Genomic DNA, 19042 nt, shown 5'->3' on the forward strand with positions numbered 1-19042 from the left:
CGCCAACACCACTTGGCAGCCCCCCACGCCCTCCCCCGACCACAGCTCAGCTTCACAGTCACAGCTGCACCCCTCCCCACTGCATACGGCCATGGGCACCGCCAGGGTGTGAGACCCCCCCCCCCCCCCCACGGTACGGCCAGGGGTTGGGACCCCCCCATGGCACAGCTGGGGGCTGTGACCCCCCCGTGGCCCCTCCCACTCCCACATGGCCCCATTCCCGTGGCTGCCCATCCCTATGGAGACCCCTTTCCTGAGGGTTTCCTGCTGCCCACCCATTCCCATGGGTTCCCATCCCCATCAGTCCCCATTCCTTCGGGTGCCCCATTCCTTTGGGTGCCCCATCCCCATCAGTACCCCATTCCCATGGGTTCCCATCCCCATCACTCCCCATTCCTTTGGGTGTCCCATCCCCATCAGTCCCCATTCCCACGGGTGCCCCTTTCCCACGGGTGCCCCATCCCCATCAGTACCCCATTCCCATGGGTTCCCATCCCCATCAGTCCCCATTCCCACGGGTGCCCCATTCCCACGGGTGCCCCATCCCCATCAGTACCCCATTCCCATGGATGCCCATCCCCATCAGTGCCCATTCCTTTGGGCGCCCCATTCCTTTGGGTGCCCCATCCCCGTCAGTCCCCGTACCTTCTGGTGCCCCATTCCTTTGGGTGTCCCATCCCCATAAGTACCCCATTCCTTTGGGTGCCCCATCCCCATCAGTCCCCGTACCTTCTGGTGCCCCATTCCTTTGGGTGTCCCATCCCCATAAGTACCCCATTCCTTTGGGTGCCCCATCCCCATCAGTCCCCATTCCTTCGGGTGCCCCTTTCCCACGGGTGCCCCATCCCCATCAGTACCCCATTCCCATGGGTTCCCATCCCCATCAGTCCCCATTCCTTTGGGTGCCCCATTCCTTTGGGTGCCCATCCCCATAAGTACCCCATTCCTTTGGGTGCTCCATCCCCATCAGCCCCCGTTCCTTCGGGTGCCCCATTCCCACAGGTGCCCCATCCTCATCAGTCCCCATTCCTTTGGGTGCCCCATCCTCAACAGTCCCTGTTCCTTTGGGTGCCCCTTTCCCACGGGTGCCCCATCCCCATCAGTACCCCATTCTCATGGGTGCCCCATCCCCATAAGTACCCCATTGCCATGGATGCCCATCCCCATCAGTCCCCGTTCTTTCAGGTGCCCCATTCCTTTGGGTGCCCCATCCCCATAAGTACCCCATTCCTTTGGGTGCCCCATTCCTTTGGGTGCCCCATCCCCATAAGTACCCCATTCCTTTGGGTGCCCCATTCCTTTGGGTGCCCCATCCCCATAAGTACCCCATTCCCACGGGTGCCCCATCCCCATCAGTACCCCATTCCCATGGGTTCCCATCCCCATCAGCCCCCATTCCTTCGGGTGCCCCACCCCCATGGGTGCCCATCCCCATCAGTCCCCATTCCTTTGGGTGCCCCATCCCCATCAGTCCCCATTCCCACGGGTGCCCCATCCCCATCAGTACCCCATTCCCATGGGTTCCCATCCCCATCAGTCCCCATTCCTTCGGGTGCCCCATCCCCACGTGCCCCTTCTCCCACGCGTACCCCATTCCTTGGGGCGCCCATCCCCACAGGTCCCCGTTCCTCCGGGTGCCCCATCCCCACACACCCCCGTCTTTGCGCCCCCCACTGACCGTGACCCCCCCCCCCCCCCTTTCCTCCCCACGGCTGTGGGGCGCAGTTGGTGCGTGACAATGCAGATCTGCGCTGTGAGCTTCCGAAGTTGGAGAAGCGCCTTCGGGCTACGGCTGCGCGAGTGCAGTCCCTGGAGGGGGCGCTGAGGGAGGCGAAGGAGGGGGCGCTGCAGGATAAGCGCCGCTATCAGCGCGAGGTGGAGCGCATCAAGGAGGCCGTGCGGGCGAAGGGCGGAGCGCGGCGCGGGCACAGCGCGCACATCGGTGCGGGGATGGGGAGCGGAGTGGGGCGGGGGGGGCGCAGTGGGTGGGGGGTGTGGAGGGAGGGGGGGGGATGTGGGGTGGGGGGTGGAGGGTGGGGGAGGTTGGGGGGGGGGTTGAGGGTGTGGGAGGTTGGGTGGGGGGTGTGGGGCATTGGATGTGGGGTGTGGGAGGTTGGGTGTGGGATGTGGGGCATTGGATGTGGGGTGTGGGAGGTTGGTTGGGGGGTGTGGGGTGTGGAGGGGGTTGGAGGGGGGTGGGAGGTTGGGTGTGGGCTGGGGGGTGTGGAGGGGGGTGGGGCTGTGGGATGTGGGGCGTTGGATGTGGAGGGGGGTTGGGTGTGGAGGGGGGTTGGGTGTGGGGGGTGTGGGATGTTGGGTGGGGGGTGTGGGGCATTGGATGTGGGGTGTGGGGATGTGGATGGGGGTTGGGTGTGCGGTGTAGGATGTGGGGTGTAGGAGGTGGGGATGTGGGGTGAGGGGGGTGGAGGGGTTGGAGGGGAGTGGGAGTATGGGTGTGGGGTGGGGGGTGTGGAGGGGGATGGGGGGTGTGGGATGTGGGGCATTGAATGTGAGGTGTGGGGATGTGGAGGGGGGTTGGGTATGGGGTGGGGGAATGTGGGGTGTAGGAAGTGGGGATGTGGGGTGGGAGTGTGGGTGTGGGGTGAGGGGTGTGGAGGGGTGTGGGGGGTGTGGGATGTGGGGCATTGGATGTGAGGTGTGGGGATGTGGAGGAGGGCTGGGTGTGGGGGGTGGGGATGTGGGGTGGAGGGGTGTGGGATGTTGGGGGGGGGGGTGCAGTGGGTGTGGGGATGTGGAGGGGGTGGGGGGTGGGGATGTGGGGTGGGGGGTGTGGGATGTTGGGTGGGGGGTGGAGGAGGTTGGGTGTGGAGGGGGGGTGTGGGATGTGGGGCATTGGCTGTGGGGTGTGGGGATGTGGAGGGGGGTTTGGGTGTGGGGTGGGGGAATGTGGGGTGTAGGAGGTGGGGATGTGGGGTGAGGGGGGTGGAGGGAGGTGGGAGTGTGGGATGTGGGGCATTGGATGTGGGGTGCGGAGATGTGGAGGGGGGTTGGGTGTGGGGGATGGGAATGTGGGGTGGGGGAGGTTGGGTGGGGGGTGGAGGGGGGTGGAGGGGTGTGGGAGGTGGGGTGGGGGGTGTGGGGCATTGGATGTGGGGTGTGGGGATGTGGAGGGGGCTTTGGGTGTGGGGGTGGGAATGTGGGGTGTAGGAGGTGGGGATGTGGGGTGAGGGGGGTGGAGGGGGGTGGGAGGTTGGGTGTGGGGTGGGGGATGTGGGATGTGGGACATTGGATGTGGGGTGTGGGGTGCAGAGGGGTGTGGGGTGGGGGCACGGGGTCATGGGATAGAGGGACGTGCGGATGTGGGGTCATAGGGTGATGGGGTCATGGGATGAGGTGGGCAAAGGGATGTGGGGTCATGGGACGGAGGGCTGTGGGGTCGGGGGGGGTCATGAGGACAACGGGATGTGGGGCCATGGAACAGCGGGATGTGGGGTGATGGGGTGATGGGCACACAGCACCCCGGGTTTGCGTTGGGGTGGGGGAGGGGGACACGGGGGCGGCAGTGCCGGGGGGGGGAGGTGGGGTCACAGATGGGAACCCTTTCTCCTCCCCCCCCCCCCCCCCCCCACAGCCAAACCGGTGCGCGCGGGGCAGCAGCCCCCAACGTCCCCCAACGGCCCCCCCGGCCCCGAAGGGCTCAGCTACAGCAACGGCCTCTTCAGGGGGTACCCCTCTGCTCCGGGGTGGGTGGGGGGCGCGGGGGGATGGGGGGGGGGGGGGGATGGGAGGCGGGGAAAGAGGGGGTGGGGGGATCGGGGGCAGGGATGGGGGGGTTGTAAGGGGGTGGGGGTGCGGGGGAGAAGGGGGGCGCGGGGATAGGGGGTGGGGAAAGGACATGGGGGGGTCATGGGGAGAGGATGGGGGCACATGGGGATATTGCGGGGGGGGCGAACATGGGGTGGGGGGGGGCTTGGGGACAGGGCATGGGGGGGTGTGGGGTGGGTGGGAGGAACAGGGAATAAGGGGGGCTCAGGGGAAGGATGTGGGGGGTGGGGGGGGGCGCGGGGCTCATGGGGACGTGGAGTGGGTGGGGAAGGGAGATGGGGGGCCATGGGGACACGGTGGGGGGCACAGGGAATGTGGGGACACTGAGGGGCAGGGGGTGGGGGCGTCGGGGGGGGCGCAGGGGGGGTTGGGGGGCGCAGGGGACACGGCGTGGGGTGGGGACAGAGGGTGGGGGGGGGGTGTTGTGGGGGGGGTGTCGTGGGGGAGTGATGGGGACCGGATATGGGGGTGGGGGGTGCAGGGATGGGGGTTAATCTCAAAGCCCCCCCCCCAGCTTTGCCATCAGCTCCAGCGCGCTCCCCAGCAGCCCCCCCGCCGCCTATCAGCTGAACGTGGATAACGGTGAGGGGGGAGGGGGGGGGGGCGCTTGGTGGGGGGCTGCAGTGAGGGGGGGGGGGGTTTGTTTTGGGGAGGGGGGGGTTATTCCCCGTGCCCTCCCTCTGGAGCTGCTGCTCTTTCCCGCAGGGAATGTGACAGACATCAACGACAACAGGTAGGGACTTTGGGGGGGGGGGGGGGGGGTTGGGGGGATCTGTGGGGAGCACTGAGTGCTGACCCCCCCCCACGACCCCCCCCCAGGAGTGACCTCTCCTGCGCCTGTGAGGCCGAGGAGCCCTCCCCACTGCTCCCCCTGCGCCAGGAGACAGCGGCCAGCTAATGCCCCCCCCGCAGGTACCCGGACCCCCCCAGGGCCCCCCTGGGACCCCCCCCCCACCCCGCTATCCCTGGGGGTCCCCCCCTGCATCCCTCCATCCCTCCATCCTCCCCCCCCCACCCACGCCCACTTCATCCTTTTAGACCCCCAAATCCCTGCGCCCCCCCTGCCCCATTGAGGTCCCCATACCCCCAGGGACCCCCCCATCTCCCCCAGCCCCCCCCCCCTCCATCCTCCCCACAACCCCAAAGGGGTCTCCACCCACTCCCTTGGTGACCCCCCTCACCTCCACCCCCCCCCCAACCCCATATCTCTGGGAACCCCCCACCCTTCAGCCCCCCCCCATCTCTCCCAGACCCCTCAATATCCCTTAACCCCCCCCCATGTCTCCAGGAACCCCCATCCCCCCTGAGGCCCCCCCACGTCTCCGGAGACCCCCCCCATATCCCTTTACCCCCCCATATCTCTGGGGACCACCCCATCCCTTGAGCCCCCCCATGTCTCCAGACCCCCCCAGACCCCCCATATCCCTTTACCCCCCCCATCCTGCCCCCCCCCTCAATCCTCGAGTTCCCTTCATGCCCCCTGCGCCCCCCCATCCATTACGCTCTGGGTGGGGGGGGGTCCATGTCCTGACCCCCAGCCCTGTCCCCCCCCCGCAGGTCCCACCGGACCCCATCACCGCTCCGCATGTCCCGGTGCCACCTCTGTGTCTGTGTGCTCGCCCCCTTCCCCATCGACCCCCCCCCCGGGACCCTTTTGGGGGGGGCAGTTGGGGGGACATCACCGGGGCCGGGGGGGGGGGAGGGGGTGGGACGGGGGGGCAGCCCGGGGGCCGCTTTGAGATGCCTTAAACTGATACCTGGAGGAATGTCCGGCCCCCCCCGGCCCCCCCTACTTGGGGGCAGTGAGGCTGTGACTCCCCCGGCCCTGCTGCGCCCCCCCCCCCCCCACACACACACCTTAACCCCCCCCCTCAAACACGCCCGGCCCCACACACGCTGCATGTCCCCGCTGCGGGGGGGGGCCACGCTGGAGCCACTCAATAAAGGCTGAGATGCTGAGATGTGTGGGGGGGTCCTTTGGGGGGGGGGTCTATAGGGGGCACACAGGGTCCTATGGGGAGGACATAGATCCTATAGGGGGCACACAGGGTCCTATGGGGAGCACACAGAGCCTATAGGGGGCACGCAGGACCCTATGGGGAGCACATACAGCCTATAGGGGGCACACAGGACCCTATGGGGAGCACACAGAGCCTATAGGGGGCACGCAGGGTCCTATGGGGAGGGCACAGAGCCTATAGGGGGCACGCAGGACCCTATGGGGAGCACACAGAGCCTATAGGGGGCACGCAGGACCCTATGGGGAGCACATACAGCCTATAGGGGGCACACAGGACCCTATGGGGAGCACACAGAGCCTATAGGGGGCACGCAGGGTCCTATGGGGAGGGCACAGAGCCTATAGGGGGCACACAGGGTCCTATGGGGAGGACATAGAGCCTATAGGGGGCACACAGGGTCCTATGGGGAACGAGCCTATAGGGGGCACACAGGACGCTATGGGGAGCACACAGAGCCTATAGGGGGCACGCAGGGTCCTATGGGGAGCACACAGAGCCTATAGGGGGCACACAGGACCCTATGGGGAGCACACAGAGCCTATAGGGGGCACACAGGGTCCTATGGGGAGCACACAGAGCCTACAGGGGGCACACAGGACCCTATGGGGAGCACATACAGCCTATAGGGGGCACACAGGGTCCTATGGGGAGCACACAGAGCCTATAGGGGGCACGCAGGGTCCTATGGGGAGCACATAGAGCCTATAGGGGGCACACAGGGTCCTATGGGGAGCACACAGAGCCTATAGGGGGCACGCAGGGTCCTATGGGGAGCACAGATGGTCTATAGGAGACACATAGGACCTATAGGGGGTACATGGGGCCTATAGGGGGCACGGGGAGCCCTATGGGGAGCACATGGAACCTACTGGGAATACACGGGGCCCTATGGGGAGAAAATGAGGCCTACTGGGGACACATGGGGCCCTATGGGGAGCACACAGAGCCTACAGAGGTCACAGAAGGGGCTATAGGGGCACAGGGAGCCCTATGGGAAGAACTTGGGACCTATAGGGAGCACATAGAGCCTATAGGGGGCGCACAGGACTCTATGGGGAGCACATAGAGCCTATAGGGGGCACACAGGACCCTATGGGGAGCACAGAGGGTCTATAGGAGACACATAGAACCTATAGGGCGTACATGGGGCCTATAGGGGGCACGGGGAGCCCTATGGGGAGCACATGGAACCTACTGGGAGTACGTGGGGCCCTATGGGGAGGCCTATTGGGGACACATGGGGTCCTATGGGGAGCACACAGAGCCTACAGGGGTCACAGAAGGGGCTATAGGGGCGCAGGGAGCCCTATGGGAAGAACTTGGGACCTATAGGGGGCACACAGAGCCTACAGGGGCACAGAGCCTATAGAGGCACAGGGCGTCCTATGGGGGGGAACATGGGGTTTATAGGGGGCACACGGGGCTTATAGGGGGCACAGGGAGCCCTGTAGGAAGAACATGGGGCCTATAAGGGGCACACAGAGCCTGTAGGTGCCCAGGGAATCCTATGGGGAGAACATGGGGACTATAGGGGGCATGGGGCCTATAGGAGGAACAGGGCATCCTATAGGGGGCATAGAGGGCCCTTAGGGGCATGGGGAGCCCTATGGGGAGAACAGGAGGCCTATAGCGGGCACACAGAGCCTATAGGGGGCACAGGGCCTATAGGGGGCATAGAGTACCCTATGGGGAGCACACAGAGCCTATAGGGGGCACAGGGCACACGGGGCCTATAGGAGACAGGGAGAGCCCTATGGGGAGAACACAGGGACTGTAGGGGGCACGTGGGACCCTATGGGGAGCACACAGGGACTATAGGGGGGCACAGGCCCTATAGGTGCATAGAGCACCCTATAGGGATCTATAGGGGGCACACAGGAGCCCTATGGGGTGCATACAGGGAATACAGGGCCTATAGGGCACCATATGGGTAGCACATGTGCCATATAGGGAGCACACAGCACCTATAGGGATTACGTGGACACCCCAGGGTGCATGTGGAGCCCTATAGAGAGAGCAAAGAGCCCTATAGGGACCTCTGTGGGGAATGTCACCCTACAGAGAGCACAGCAACCCTGATAGGATTCCATAGGGTACACACAGACCTCATAGGACTCCTATAGGGAACGCGTGGGGCCCTGTAGAGAGCATACGGACCCCATAGAGCACACACTCCCTATAGGGAGCCTATGGATCCATATGGGGAGCGACCCCTATAGGGACCGCATGAAGCCCTGTAGGGAGAGAGCTCAGAGCCCATATGGAGCACAAGGGCCCCTATAGGAACACACAGACACCAACAGGGTGTACCCAGGCCCCTATAGGAGCACCTGGGCTCCTATAGAAAGTATATGGAACCCTATAGGAGCACGCAGAACTCTGTGGGAGAACACAGATCCATATAGGAATGCCCCGACCCCTATAGAAAGTACTTGGAACTCCATAGGAGTACACAAACACCTAGAGGAGCACACAAAACCCTACAGGATCACCCAGAACCCCGGAAGTGAACGCAGACCCCTATAGGAGCACATGGACGCCTATAAGAGGCCACAGAGCCCTATATGAGAAAACATGGAACCCTATAGGAGAACATGGACCCCTCCAGGAGCCCACTGATCCCCATAGGAGATGGTGGACCCCTATAGAAGCGCACAAAACCCCATGGCAGAATGTGGAACCCTATAGCCACACACGGACCCCTATAGGAGCACACGGATCCCTACAGAAAGCACACAAAACCCTATAGGAGTGCACAGAACCCTAAAGGAGAACACAGAACCTTATAGGAGCAGACGGACCCCAATGGGAGCACGTGGACCCCCATAGGAGCACCTAAACCCCATAGAATAAAACAAAACCCTATAGAAAGCACACGAAACCCTACCGCAGAGCATGGAACCCTATAGGAGCGCACCGACTCCCATAAGAACAGACAGATCCCCATAAGAAGCGCACGAAACCCTGGGACAGAGCACGGAACCCCATAGGAGCGCACAGGAAGTACCCGGACCCCTTTAGGGAGAGCACCGCGCGATGCACCACGTGACTCGGCTCAGGGCCTCTCGGCGCATGCGTATTGAAACTGCAGGGGGGGGGGCGCGCGAAGGGGGCGACTTCCGGTCCCGGGCCGCCCGCTTCCGTCGCCGCGGCGCGGCGGGCGGAAGCGGGGCGGGCGGAAGCGGGCGGCCATGGCTGCGGCGGCGGGGCCGGCGGCGCCGCGTACCAAGACCAAAAAGAAGCAGAAGCGCTTCGTGCCGCAGCGGGTGAAGGTGCCGCGGGCGGCCGACCCGCTGCTGGCCGTGCTGGCCTGGGGCGTCAACCACCAGGTGCGGCCCGGCACTAACGGCGCCGGTCCCAGGCCCACCGGAGCCCACCGGGCCCCGGACTCCCCCGGGATCCCCCCTCCCCGCGCCTCCTCATACCGCAACCCAGGCCCGGGGATTAATGAGGCCTTTCTGGGGGGTCCCGGGGCCGGGAGTGTCCAACCTGATACGCCCCCCCCCCCATCCCCACGCAGATCAACGAGCTGAGCCAGGTGCCCCCCCCCCGTCATGCTGCTGCCGGACGACTTCAAGGCCAGCTCCAAGATCAAAGTGAACAACCACCTCTTCAACCGGTGAGCGCCGGGGGAGGGCACTGCCTCGCTGTCCCCCCCCCCCCCGGCTTTGGTAATGCCCCCAGAGGGGTCCCGGTGGGGTCCTGAAGTGAGAATGGGGTTGAGGGTGATGGGCCGGCCCCTCCCCCCCAGAAAAGAGCACAGCAGTGGGGTGACGGCAGGGAGGGGGTCTGCAGGGGATGGAGGGGGCCCTGGGGGCGGGGGGAGGTGGGGGGGGAAAGCTTAAGAGACTCGGGGAGGGGGGTGTGGGGGACATGGGGGGGGGTCCGCGAGGGATGGGGGCACCCGAGGGATATGGGGGGACCTGTGAGGTTGGGGAGGGGTCTTTAAGGGGTTGGGGGGGGGGTCCCCAGGGAGATGGAGGGGGGTCGGGGGATGGAGAGGTCTGGGGGTGATGTGAGGGGGGCGTCCTCTGGGGATGGGGATGTTGGGGTGCACCCAACGGATATAGGAGGGGGGGGGGGGTCCCCAAAGGGTCACTGACCCCGCTGTGCCCCCCCAGAGAGCACCTCCCCAGCCACTTCAAGTTCAAGGAGTACTGCCCCCAGGTCTTCCGCAACCTCCGTGAGCGCTTCGGCATCGACGACCAGGACTACCAGGTGGGCTCCACGCCCCACCCCTACCTGCCGTTCCGCTGCCCTCCCCACACCCCCCCCCCCAAGCAATGACGGCCACCCCCCCCCCCCTTTTCACCCCCTCAGGTGTCGCTGACGCGCAGCCCCCCCCACGCTGAGGACGGCGACCGCCGCCTGCTGCTGTCCTACGACCGCACGCTGGTGGTGAAGGAGCTGTCGAGTGAGGACGTGGCCGACGTGCACGGGCTGCTGTCCCACTACCACCAGGTATGGGGATCTGCAGGGAGGAGGGGGGCACAATGCAAAAGAAGGGGGGGGTGGGGGGGGTCTTAATGCCGTGTCACCCCCCCGCAGTACGTGGTGCAGTGCCACGGCAGCACTCTGCTGCCTCAGTTCCTGGGGATGTACCGCGCCAGCGTGGAGAGCGAGGAGAGCTACCTGCTGGCCATGCGCAACACCTTCAGCCACCGGCTGCCCGTGCACAGGAAGTACGACCTGAAGGTAACGGGGGGGCCCCCAGCCCGATGCCCCCCCCCTCACGTCCCCCTCCCCCCCAGCCGGCCCCACACCCCCTCACTTTATCTATTTCTCCCCTCCATTCCCCCCCCCCCACGTGCACACAGGGCTCGCTGGTGTCGCGGGAAGCGAGCGATAAAGAGAAGGTAATGTGGAGGGGGGGCACAGAATGAATGGAGGAGGGTGGGGGGGAGCACCAGATTGAATGAATGGGGGGCGATGGGGGCGGTGGGGGGAGCAGAGAATGAATGGATGGGGTGGGGGGGGAGCTGTGAAATGAATGGGGCTGACGGGGGAGGAGCCCAAGAAGGGATGAATGGGACTGAGGGGGCAGAACCCAGAATGAATGAGTGGGGGGGGAACCTCAAAATAAATGAATGGGGTTGGGGGGGGGGGGTGGGGGGGGCAGAGGGAGGAGCAGAGTGAATGAATGGGGCTGAGTGGAGGGAGCAGAGAATTAAGGTGTAGGGATGAGGGGCAGAGGCCTGAAAATGAATGAGTGAATAGGAAGGGGGGAGCCCCAAAATGAATGAATGGGGCTGAGAGGGGCAACTGCAGAATAAATGAATGGGGGTGGGGGGAGTCCTAGAATGAATGAACTGGGGGGGGGGGGGGGGGTGAGCCTCAAAATGAATGAATGGGGCTGAAGTGGAGGGGGGAACTCTGAATGAATGGGGCTGAGTGGGGGAGCCCCACAATGAATGAATGGGGGGGGAAGCCCCAAAATGAATGGGGCTGAGGAGTGGGGGAGAGCCCTGAAATGAATGGGGCTTGGGGGGGGGGATCCAGGATGAATGGGGTGAGGAGGATGGAGGGGTTGGGTGCTCCCCCCCCACCCAGAGGAAGGGATGGGGGTTTGGGAGGGGGGGCTGCCCCATGTGTGCCCCCTCCCCCCACCCCCCAGGGCAAAGAGCTGCCCACGCTGAAGGACGTGGACTTCCTGAATAAGAGCGAGAAGGTGTACGTGGGCGAGGAGGACAAGCGGGACTTCATGGAGAAGCTCAAGAGGGACGTGGAGGTGAGTCGGGGGGGGGGGGAAGGGGGCAGAGGGGCTGGGGGGGCACCTCTCACACTTCTGCGCCCCCCTTCCCCTCCCCGCAGTTTTTGGTGCAGCTGAAGATCATGGATTACAGCCTGCTGCTGGGCATCCACGAGGCGGGACGGCCGGCGCCTGAGGAGGAGGAGGACGGGGAGGAAGAGGAGGGGGGCGGCGGGGGGTGCGATGAGGGGGGGGGCACGGCTGGGTCCTATGGCACTTCTCCTGAGGGTATCGGGGCATATTTCAACTGCCATCGCCCCCCCGGGCCCGGAGAGTTCGATCCCACCATCGACGTCTATGCCATCCGCAGTGCTGAGGGTGAGGGGTGGGGGGGGGGCAGATCCGCCATAGGGGGCTGTGGTGGGGTTTGGGGACTGGGGTGGGGATTTGGGATGGAGGGGGTGGTCGCCATAGGGGACTCACCCAAGGGTTTGGGGTGGGGGTTTGGGGGTGGGGGCAGTCGCTGTAGGGGGTTGGGGTGAGGATTTGAGGTGGGGGGGCTTGCATTAGGGGTTGGGAGGGGGATTTGGGGTGGGGTGAGGGTGGGGGCAGTCACTACAGGGGGCTGACCCCGAGATTTGGGTGTGGGGGAGTCACCACAGGTGGCTGAGGGGGTTACTTTAGAGCTGGGGGGTGGGGGGAAATTTGGGGTGGGGGTTGATGTGGGAGTTTGGGTGTGGGGGAGTTCACTGTAGGGGGCTGGGGAAGAGGGGGAAGTCACTATAGGGGGCTGACCCTGAACTTTGGGGTGGGGGGGGGAGTTGGGGGGGGTGGTCACTGTAGGGGGGTTGACCCTGGGATTTGGGGTGGGGAGGTCTCAGGGTGATGGGGGGGGGGGGGGTGTCACCATTAGGGACTCACTTGGAGGTGGGGGGGGTCGCTATAGGGGGCTGACCCTGGGGTTTTGGGTGGGGGAGGTCACTGTAGGGGGGCTGCAATGGGGGTTTGAGGTGTGTGTGGAGGGGGTTTAGGGTGGGGGGGTTGGGGGAAGGTCACCATAGAGGACTCACTTGGTGATTTGGGGTGGAGGTTTGGAGGTGGAGGGGGTTGCCATAGAGAGCTGTGGGGGGATTTAGGGTGGGGAGGATTTGGGATGAGGGTTGTCGTGGGAGTTTGGGGGTGGGAGGGTCTCACTATAGGAGGTTGAGGTGGGGGATTTGGGGGGGGGGAGGGGGGTGTCACCATACGGGCCTGAAGGGAATTTGTGGTGGGAATTTTGGGGGGGGGGGGGGGGCGGTGTCATTGTAGGGGGCTGGGGTGGGGATTTGGGGGGGGTTAACCATAGGGACTGACCCCCACCCTGTGCACCCCCCCCCCCCCCAAAGGAGCCCCCCGGAAGGAGGTGTACTTCATGGGGCTGATCGATGTGCTGACGCAGTACGACGCCCGCAAGAAGGCAGCGCACGCCGCCAAGACCGTGAAGCATGGGGTGAGGCCCCCCCCAAAAAAAGGGGGGGGGGGGCTGCTGGGACACCTCGCCAACCTTCCTCCCCCCCCCCCCCCCATGGAAATAATCGAGGGTTGGGGGTTAAGGGTTATTTTCTCCCTGTTGGGGGTGGGAAGCAGAGCGAGGGGGGATGGTATGAATGGGGGGGGGTTGGGGTGTACTTTCTGTGTGTGGGGTGTGTTAAAAGGGGGGGGGAGGGGGCTGCTGTTGGGGCCATCGGAGGTGAAACTGGGGGGGGCTTTGGTGAATTGGAGAGGTGGGGGTTATGGTGTGCCGAGGGGCGGAAGGTGGGGGGGTGATTATGGGGGGGGGGTGGGCAGGAGGGATGGCCGTGTGAGGGATCACAGGTGAGTTTGGAGGGGGGGGTGGGGGGGGTTGTCCTTGGGGAATTGGTGGTGTGGGGACTGTGGTGTTTTTTGAGGGGGGGCAGCGTGATGGGTGACAATTTGGGGAGATGGGGGGGGGGGAAGGTTTGAAAGGGGTCCTCAGGGAATTTTGGGGGGGATTCGGGGGGCTCTGGAGAGGACTCTGTGCCTCTGTGGGTGGGGGGATCCTCACTGCTCCCCCCCCCCCCCCCCCATTCTCCCCCCTCCAGGCGGGGGCTGAGATCTCCACAGTGCACCCCGAGCAGTACGCCAAGCGCTTCCTCGACTTCATCACCAACATCTTTGCTTAGCGGCGCCCCCCCCCACCCCTCCCCAGCACCGGGACCAGAGCCCCCCCCCCCCACATCTCCATCCTGGGACTGTGCCCCCCCCAGTGAGCCCCTCCCCCCCCCCCCCCCCGATCTCTGGGTTTGCTTCTCAAGTGCCTTAACTTCATGGAGGTGGGGGGCAGCGGGAGGGGGGGGGCATGCAATAATATTGGGGCTCCCCCCCACCTCCGCCCCCCTCCCTCAATGTGAGGGTCATTAAACACTAATTGCTGGGGGGAGGGGGGGGGGCAGACCCCTATTATGAGTTCCCCCCTCCTCTCCCATCATCAATGGGACCCGGGGCGGCTACCAGAACCCCCCCCCCCCCCCCCCCCGAAAAACCTCCGTTACCAGCAGGGCGCCCCCCCAGGGCCCCCCCCACCGTACACTGAAATAAATTATTGAACCGTCGCCGGCTCTGCTCTGTTACCGGACCCCCCCCCTCCGCTTCCTCCCCCTTCTCCATCACTCGCCGTTGCCATGGTGTCCGCCCCCCCCTCCTTCGTCATCTCGCGATGATTCGCGCCGTTACCGTAGTTCTCCCCGTCAACCTTCTCGCGATGATTCGCGCTGTTGCCGTGGTTACCCGCTCCTTTCCCCCCACTCCCCCCCCTCCACTTCCCCGTCCTCTCGCGAGGGTTCGCGCCGTTGCCATGGTCCCGGTTCCCGCGCTCTCTCGCGATCATTCGCGCTGTTGCCATGGTCCCCGCCCTCCCTCTCTATCCTCTCGCGATGGTTCGCACCGTTACCATGGTACTCACCCCCCCCCTTCATCCTCTCGCGATGGTTCGCGCCGTTGCCATGGTCCCCGCCCCCGTTGCCATGGCGGCCCCGCCCCGCTCGGTCACGTGACGCTGCGCGGCGCCTCTCCGCTCCGGGCAGGGCCGCCCCCGCCATGCAGCGGCCGTGGGGTGAGGGTGGGTCGAGGGGGGGGTCCTGGGGGGGGGACGGGACGCGGAGAGGGCACTGTCCCCCCCTACAGGGCTGGGGGGGTGGGGGGGGTGGGCTGTCACGGTAGGGAAAACGGGGGGAGGGCCGCTTTGTTGTTGTAGGGCCGCGCAGTGGGGTGGGGAGGGGGGATGTGGGGGGGGGGCAGTGCTGTGACCCCCACCCCTTTTTCGCTCCCCCCTCCCGCAGCCCCCGGGAGCGGCCCGCGCTGAACCCCCGCGTCCTCCGCTGCCGCTGCGCCCCATGGGCTCACCAGGTGGGTGCCCCCCCCCCCCCCCCCCCGAACAAATGGGACCCCCACCCCTAAAATGGGACCGTCCTCACAGTGGGACCCCCCCACCCGAAATGGGACCTTCCTCAAAATGGGACCCCCCCATCCGAATGGACTCCCCCCCCTTCCCCACCCCCGAAATGAGGCCTCCCATCCAAGAGAGACACCCCCAGAATGGGACCTCCCCCCAAATAATGGGATCTCCCTCAAAATGGGACCCCCCCCCCCGCCCCCAAAATGGGGCCTCCCATCCAAATGGGACACCCCCAAAATGGGACTTCCCATCCGCATTGGGATCCCCACTCCCAAAATGGGGACACCCCCCTCCAAAAGGGACCCCACCCAAAATGAGCCCTTCCTCAAAATGGGACCGCCCCCAAAATGGGACCCCCCCCCCATCCAAATGGACCCCACCCCGAATGGGAACCCCCACCCCAAAATGGGACCCCCCCACCTCCAAGATGGGGCCTCTCATCCAAATGGGTCTTCCCATCCAAATGGGACACCCCCTACCCCAAAATGGGCCCCCCTCACTTCCTAAAATGGGACCCCCCCCATCCAAACGGACCCCACCCTGAATGAGAACCCCCACCCCCAAAATGGGACCCCCCCACACCCCAAAATGAGGCCTCCTATCCAAACGGGACACCCCCAAAATGGGACCCCCCCCATTTCAAAAATGAGACTTCCCATCCCAGTGGGACCCCCCCCACCCCCAAAATGGGACCTTCCTCAAAATGGGAACCCCTCCCCCCCCACTCCCAAAATGGGAAACCCCATCCCAAAGGGATCCCCTCAGTTCCCAAATGAGGCCTCCCATCCAATTGAGACACCTCCAAAATGGGACCCCCCCCACTTCCAAAATGAGACTTCCCATCCTAATGCCCCCCCCCCAAATGAGACCCTTCTCAAGATGGGACCACCCCCAAAATGAGACATCCCATTCAAACATCGCCCCCACACACAAACAGAAAATGGGACCTTCTCCAAACTGCGACACCCCCAAATGGGACCCCCCCCCCCCCAAATGGGACCCCCCCCACTCCCTTAAAGTGGGACATACCCCAGACGGGGCTGGGAGGAGCACAGTCTGATCTCTGAGCCCTGGGTTTTGGGGGGGGGGGGGGGGGTTCATGGGGGTGCCACCACCTCTTGACCCCTGGGTTTTGGGGGGGGGGGGGGGAGGACATAAGTCAGGCTCTGATGCTTAGGTTGGAGGTGGGGGGCACAGTCAGGGGGCACATTGGGGGTGCCCCCACCACCTGACACGTGGGTTTTGGGGGGGGCGGGGGGGTGGATGGACATTGAGGTTGGGGGGAGCGTAAGTCAGTCTGTGACCCCTCTGTTGGGAGGGGGGCAGAGTTTGGTGTCTGAGCCCTGGGTTGGGGGGGGGGGGGGCAGCAGGGTTGGGGGGGGGCACAGTCAGGTGTGTGAGCCCTGAGTTGTGGGGGGACAGCGGGGGTTGGGGGGGGAGGGGGCACAGTCTGATCTCTGATCTTTGGGGGGGGGGGGTTGCACTGGTTTTGGGGGACATGAGGGTGCCCCACCATGTGACCCCTCGATTTTGGGGGGTTGGGGATGTATGTGGGGGGATGTATATGGGGGGGGATGCATAGGGGCAAGTGTATATGGGGGGGGCGTATATGGAGGGATGCATGGGGGGGGATGTATATGGGGGTCCCCAACCAACCCCCATCTCCTGGATTGTGGGGGGGGGGGAACATGAGGGTGCCCCACCATGTGACCCCTGGATTTTGGGGGGGTTGGGGATGTATGTGGGGGGATGCATATGGGGAGATGCATTTGGGGGGTGGATATGGGGGGATGTTTAGGGGGGATGTATATGGGGGGAAGCACAGGGGAGGATGTATATGGGGGGATACATGGGGGGGTTTATACGGGGGGATGCATAGGGGGGGGGTGTATATGGGGGTACCCGACCAACCCCCATCTCCTGGATTTTGGGGGGGGGACATGAGGGTGCCCCACCATGTGACCCCTGGGTTTTGGGGGGTTGGGGATGAATGTGGGGGGATGTGCATGGGGGGATGTATGTGGGGGTTGTATTGGGGGGGATGTATATGGGGGATGTTTAGGGGGGATACATGGGGGGGTTTATATGGGGGGATGCATGGGGGGGGTGTATATGGGGGTACCCGACCAACCCCCATCTCCTGGATTTTGGGGGGGGGGACATGAGGGTGCCCCACCATGTGACCCCTGGGTTTTGGGGGGGTTGGGGATGTATGTGGGGGGATGCATTTGGGGGGATGTATATGGGGGGATGTTTAGGGGGGATACATGGGGGGGTTTATATGGCGGGATGCATTTGGGGGGGATGCATAGGGGGGGATGTATATGGGGGGTATATATGGGGGTCCCCAACCAACCCCCATCTCCTGGAGGTGGGGGGGGGGGGGACATGAGGGTGCCCCACCATGTGACCCCTGGGTTTTGGGGGGGTTGGGGATGTATGTGGGGGGATGTGCATGGGGGATGTATGTGGGGGTTGTATAGGGGGGGATGTATTGGGGGGATGTATATGGGGGGAAGCATAGGGAAGGATGTATATGGGGGATACATGGAGGGGTGTATATGGCGGGATGCATTTGGGGGGGATGGATAGGGGGGATGTATATGGGAGGTGTATATGGGGGTACCCAACCAATCCTCATCTCCTGGAGGTGGGGGGGGGGGAATATGAGAGTGCCCCACCATGTGACCCCTGGATTTTGGGGGGGTTGGGGATGTATGTGGGGGGATGCATATGGGGGGGATGTATATGGGGGGGGATGCATAGGGGCAAGTGTATATGCAGGGGGTGTATATGGGGTGGTGTATATGGAGGGATGCATGGGGGGGTGTGTAGGGGGGGATGCATACGGGGGGGATGCATGGGGGGGATGTATATGGGGGGTGTATATGGGGGTTGTATAGGGGGGGATGTATATGGGGGGATGTTTAGGGGGGATACATGGGGGCGTTTATATGGGGGGATGCATACGGGGGGGTGTATATGGGGGGTGTATATGGGGGTACCCGACCAACCCCCATCTCCTGGAGGGGGGGGGGGGGGACATGAGGGTGCCCCACCATGTGACCCCTGGGTTTTGGGGGGTTGGGGATGTATGTGGGGGGATGCATTTGGGGGGATGCATATGGGGGGGGATGTATATGGGGGATGTATAGGGGGGATACATGGGGGGTTTATATGGCAGGATGCATTTGGGGGGGATGCATATGGGGGGGATGTATATGGGGGGTGTATATGGGGGTTGTATGGGGGGGATGTATATGGGGGGATGTTTAGGGGGGATACATGGGGGGGTTTATATGGGGGGATGCATTTGGGGGGGATGCATGAGGGGGATGTATATGGGGGGTGTATATGGGGGTCCCCAACCAACCCCCATCTCCTGGATTTTGGGGGGGGAACATGAGGGTGCCCCACCATGTGACCCCTGGGTTTTGGGGGGGTTGGGGATGTATGTGGGGGGATGCATATGGGGAGATGCATTTGGGGGGTGTATATGGGGGGAAGAGTAGGGGGGGTGTATATAGGGGGGTGTATGGAGGGATGCATGGGGGGGGGTGCATATGGGGGTTGTGTACGGGGGGGATGCATATGGGGGGTGTATGGGGGGATGCATGGCGGGGTGTATGGAGGGGATATATATGGTGGGGGTGTATGGGGGGGATGCATTTGGAGGGTGTATATGGGGGGGTGCATTTGGGGGGGTGCGTATAGGGGGATATATATGAGGGGGTGTATGGGGGGATGCATTTGGGGGGGTGCATATGGGGGGATGCATGGGGGGGTGTATGGGGGGATGCATTTGGGGGGGTGTATATGGGGGGTGTATATGGGGGTATGCATGGGGGGGTGTATGGGGGGATGCATTTGGGGGGGTGTATGGGGGGATATATACGGGGGGGTGTATGGGGGGTGTATATGGGGGGATGCATTTGGGGGGTGTATGGGGGGATGCATTTGGAGGGTGTATATGGGGGGATATATATGGGGGGGTGTATGGGGGGGATGCATTTGGGGGGACGCATAGGGGGTATATATGGGGGATGCATACGGGGGTCCCCGAGCCGCCCCTCCCTCACGCCCCCCCCCCGT

The 19042-nt window shown here is 64.2% G+C and overlaps 2 protein-coding genes across 2 annotated transcripts in view; both read left to right on the forward strand.

Moving 5' to 3' along the window:
* The window catches only part of LOC107050879 (kinesin heavy chain), a 34720-nt gene extending 29224 nt beyond the window's left edge, over nt 1-5496 (forward strand). The window contains 6 exon segments of the mRNA XM_040654963.2: nt 1726-1942; nt 3593-3704; nt 4301-4368; nt 4492-4519; nt 4606-4698; nt 5344-5496. Coding sequence (XP_040510897.1) covers nt 1726-1942; nt 3593-3704; nt 4301-4368; nt 4492-4519; nt 4606-4684 — 504 coding nt within the window. The 3' untranslated portion in view covers nt 4685-4698; nt 5344-5496.
* Nucleotides 5497-8965: 3469 nt separating this feature from the next.
* PIP4K2C (phosphatidylinositol-5-phosphate 4-kinase type 2 gamma) lies at nt 8966-14108 on the forward strand. The gene is given in 11 exon segments (XM_040654964.2): nt 8966-9136; nt 9328-9348; nt 9350-9426; nt 9929-10025; nt 10128-10268; nt 10356-10502; nt 10625-10663; nt 11422-11535; nt 11619-11874; nt 12882-12985; nt 13599-14108. Coding segments are annotated over 11 exon segments (1215 nt in total). The 5' UTR covers nt 8966-8998; the 3' UTR covers nt 13680-14108.
* Nucleotides 14109-19042: the final 4934 nt, after the last annotated feature.

The sequence above is a fragment of the Gallus gallus genome, chromosome 34, assembly GCF_016699485.2.
Source record: "Gallus gallus isolate bGalGal1 chromosome 34, bGalGal1.mat.broiler.GRCg7b, whole genome shotgun sequence".
Classification (NCBI taxonomy): Eukaryota; Metazoa; Chordata; class Aves; order Galliformes; family Phasianidae; genus Gallus; species Gallus gallus.